Below are 4693 nucleotides of genomic sequence, written 5' to 3'. Positions count from 1 at the left end.
ATACTCCCCCTCCTCTTCCACCCGAGGAGAGGCAGCCCTGATAGAGAGGTGGAGAGAGAGAGAGAGAGAGAGAGAGAGAGAGAGAGAGAGAGAGAGAGAGAGAGAGAGAGAGAGAGAGAGAGAGAGAGAGAGAGAGAGAGAGAGAGAGAGAGAGAGAGAGAGAGGTTGATCAACAGGTGGCGCCCCAGCCCTCCCTGTGGGACGGTATAAATCGGTGGACCTTCTCTTGGTCCTAGCACCTTTTTTGGGTCCTAACCCCATTCTCAGGTCAACATCTTTTCTTTTTTTTTAGTTTGTGTGTCTGATTCTAATTTCTTTTTTAAACCAATATAGGATTACAATTATGTTGGGTTTTTTATGTTTAATTCCTTCTATATTCTTAAATATTCTTAATCCCAATCCGTAATCAATCATATTCTGGTGTTTGATTGATAAATGCTTTTAAAGCCAGAGCTGCTCAAACTATATTAATACTTTTGTCATTATGTACAAATTATCCAGAACAAACGTGTATAACGTGATTGCGTCTGTTTGGATAACCACATGAAAAAGATAAGAAAACTGTGCAAACCAAGTCTAATACAAGATAAGACACCTATATTACAATTATAGTATGGATACATTTAAAAATCCATGCGTTGACAGGTATGACTTGTAGGATCTTCTCTGACTGCATCAGAAACAGAAACACACACACATGACCATACACGCAGGCACACACACACACACACACACACACACACACACACACACACACACACACACACACACACACACACACACACACACACACACACACACACGCATACAAAGTCTATTTCCTGTAAACACAGGGAGGTTAATAACAAACTTAAGGATATGCAGAGACACACTAAGGAACACTTCAAGGTCATAGAAGTTAAACTGGTAATTTCAAATGGAGAGCAATTATATTGTTTTTGCACGTCATTGTTTTTATGAACTCTCTTTCTTTGTTATGAAGAATTATCCCAACAAAGAAAACATGACAAAGTGAAGAATACCTCTGAATGAATAGTATGTGGTCACTATGGGTGATTGATTTATACTGCTCTCTGGTGAGCTATTACATGGTGATCATGGCGAGGTGGTGTGGACAGTGCAGGAACCGTCAGAGCAAAATGATAAGCTCTACATACCGACCTCTCGCAGGTAGGTGGGGTCAGGCTTGAACAAAACCCTTCCCCTGCTCTCACACACTGCCCTCAATACCACAGTGCCAGTAGAACACAAACAGACCGGGACAATAGCAGAAAGGAGACACTGGGACACCAAACCGTTCATATCGCAGCTATTTACGACAGGAGGTGAGGCGAAAATGTGTTAGTCACACAAATTGATCGGGTAGGAAGAAACTGATAACTTTATTGAAATGATTGCGTATATCAATGCGAAAGTGTTACTCCTGAAGCATTCCTGTTTGTTTCACATAACTGTATTCTTTATTTAAATCAATATAATATCAATATTTAATATGGATGTATTTGACAGTGGAATGCTTTCAAAGCTTGTGGTGTTTTGTAAAAAAGGATTAATATAGTTTGATTCGATTGTAAATCCGTAAGTAGTAACTTCAATTTATGTCTTCTATTTATTTAAAATCAATACTGAGGCACACAAATGTCTATACAATCAATTTCAGATTTAATCACAGTTCCTAACAATCGCTGATGAGATGCTTGTTGGTTTTTCCTATTCGTTGTCATTTTCTGTCAGTATCTGCAAGAAAAGATCTGTCAATCGGCTGTCAATCATCCTGTGCAACATGACCACCAACAAACCGGTCCAGCGGCGCATCGTTTCCAAGGACGGCCACAACAACGTGAGGATCGACAATGTGGAAGGCATGGTCAAGCTGTACCTGCACGACATCTGGACTACCGTGGTGGACATGAAGTGGCGCTACAAACTCACTCTGTTCGCCTCCACCTTCGTCATGACCTGGTTCTTTTTCGGGGTTATCTTCTACTTCATCAGCATGGGAAACGGGGACTTTGAGGCGGTGCTGCCGTCCAACCACACGCCCTGCGTGGAGAACGCCAAGACGCTGACCGGCGCCTTCCTCTTCTCCCTGGAGTCGCAGACCACCATCGGCTATGGCTTCCGCTACATTAACGAGGAATGCCCTCTGGCCATCTTCACCCTGGTGGCTCAGCTGGTGATCACCGGACTGGCAGAGATCTTCGTCACCGGGGCTTTCCTGGCCAAGCTGGCTCGGCCCAAGAAGCGCGCCGAGACCATCAAGTTCAGCCGCTCGGCGGTGGTGTGCCGGCGGGAGGGGAAGCTGTGCATCATGGTGCGCGTGGCCAACATGAGGAAGAGCTTGCTAGTCCAGTGCCAGCTCACGGGCAAGCTCCTCCACCCAAAGGTGACGCAGGAGGGCGAGAAGACACTGGTGCACCAGAGCAGCGTCAACTTCTACATGGACTCCAGCGGCGAGTGCCCCTTCCTCATCCTGCCCCTGACCTTCTACCACGTGCTGGACGAGAGCAGCCCCCTTGTGGGCCTGACGGCCGACAACCTGCACACCCGAGACTTTGAGCTGCTGGTGACCCTGAACGCCACCATGGAGTCAACGGCTGCCACCTGCCAGAGCCGCACGTCCTACGTGCCCCAGGAGATCCTGTGGGGCTACGAGTTCAAGCCGGTGCTTTTCAGCAACAACAACAGCCGCTATGTGGCCGACTTCAGCTTCTTTGATAAAGTGCAGGCGAGCGCTGATTCCATGTTTCTTAGCAACAACACAGAGAAGCTCAAGCTGGAGGAAGAATATAAAAAGGAGTAATTCAACCTACTAGCAAAAACAACTGCTTACAACTTTTCTTTTCTTATTTTGTCATTTTACATGCTTAGGAGATGATGGACAACCTATTGTCTGTCACCTAAAAGTCAAAGTCAATGTTGCCAGATATCATGAAACAAGCAACTCTCAAAAACACACAGAGTTAGCCCTGATGCCTCCAGAATACACTGCACAGTGTAGGCTTTCACTGGGCTGCTTCAGAGCTAGCATTTCTTTTTGATCTTGTCAGGGCACACTGTGCAGGCACTATGGATCAAGAGTATGGCTTTTTAAATACTCTGCCTAGGTCAATGGTTGCGATAAGTTTAAGATTTATGATAGCAATTTGAATGTAGGACCTGAATTTGAGTATGTTGGTCAATGAGGGGACAGGTAGCGGTATTGTGTGGTAACTGGTTGGACAGGTGTACAATAGAACTGTAAAACAATCCACTCCTTTGAAAATGTTCTAGACGTTCTTGTATTTCAAGATGGAAAGGGGTCGGTTAGAAGGAGATTAATGTCATATACCTTAATTTCACTCATTTATTTCTACAACTAGTTTGATTCTATCTTTTCACTGATGTAGGGTTTTTAAAGTCAATACAATGCCTGTCAAACATGTTGATTTCATGGTCATCCTCATTCATCATTTCAATTTGATAAATTGTTACATGATATATATATATATATATAATTGCTGAACACAGATCAGTTAATTAAAAGATAATAGTCTTTCTGCTGAGGACGTGTCTTTCTTAACCCACTACACAGACACCACAACACAAACAAACCTGCCATTGTTGTGACAACAGGTCTGGGCTACCTCTGTTTGTTTGCTTCAAAACAAAGATAATGTTTCTCCTTCAAATACCTTTTACACTAAATGCATTAAATGGGAAAAAAGCTGTCTTTGCAAAAACCTTAAAGGTGACATATCACACACCAGGACACACCACCAGGTGTGAGTGTGATTAGCCGTTACAAGCCGTAACGGCTTATCCACCTAGATGTATGACGGATAGATCAGTCTACCCAGCGCACATCTAGGTGGACACGCACAATTGTGATGTCAGAAGAGGCAGATTTTCAAAAATGCTTGTAACGGCTAATCACACTAACACCTGGTGGCATAATATGTCACCTTTAAAAACATGATTGATGATGAACACACAAAACACAAAAGATATTTATTTGGTGCGTGCACATTTGTGTAGAATAGAAGGAACAAAGATATGCAGCCGACTGCATACACACTAAATACATGGTATCATCACAGATATGCTTTCAGTATTGTTACTAGTACGCTACCGTACTATTATAGCGAGTCTGAAGTAATGATAATAATGATAATGGATTGAATTTATAGAGCGCTTTTTCTAGACACTCAAAGACGCTTTACAGTGAAGGGGGGACCTCACTATATATGTGTATATATGTATATGTATATATATATATATATATATATATATATATATATAAGTATATGCATGGCTTCAACTCGTAAATATAATTCAACTCGTAAATATATGTAGCAGAGTAGGCCAGACTGACGGATCTAGACACAACTTTATAACAGTTATATCTGTGTTATTATGGTTCTTTGTGTTCATGTGAATGACAATATGAATAAACATGAAAAACTTGCTACCCGTCAGTTAATTAACTCTATATTTTCTGGCCCCTATGATATTTATTCGAATACATATTGCATGGAATTAAGTATATGCAGGCCCTGAGTATTCAAACATATACAAAGTGGAAACATAACCGCAAGCAGTAATCAACGTTCGAGCAAAATTAAAAGTCAAGAACACACTAATGGAAAATATATAAATATGAAGGACAGATGTTTCCCTTTATGCCATACTGTGCCTCGGCTTTCAGGTAAGT

General features: G+C 42.2%; 1 protein-coding gene across 1 annotated transcript; it reads left to right on the top strand.

The window, feature by feature from the left end:
* The first annotated feature begins 1235 nt into the window (after positions 1-1235).
* On the top strand, positions 1236-4040 carry kcnj15 (potassium inwardly rectifying channel subfamily J member 15). Its single transcript, XM_056594658.1, has 2 exons — positions 1236-1325; positions 1735-4040. Exon 2 carries the CDS (start codon positions 1784-1786, stop codon positions 2801-2803), a length of 1020 nt encoding a protein of 339 aa, XP_056450633.1. The 5' UTR covers positions 1236-1325; positions 1735-1783; the 3' UTR covers positions 2804-4040.
* The last annotated feature ends 653 nt before the right edge of the window (positions 4041-4693 follow it).

This window comes from Gadus chalcogrammus, chromosome 7, assembly GCF_026213295.1.
Source record: "Gadus chalcogrammus isolate NIFS_2021 chromosome 7, NIFS_Gcha_1.0, whole genome shotgun sequence".
Taxonomy (NCBI): domain Eukaryota; kingdom Metazoa; phylum Chordata; class Actinopteri; order Gadiformes; family Gadidae; genus Gadus; species Gadus chalcogrammus.
This window is presented reverse-complemented; position numbering and strand designations above follow the sequence as displayed.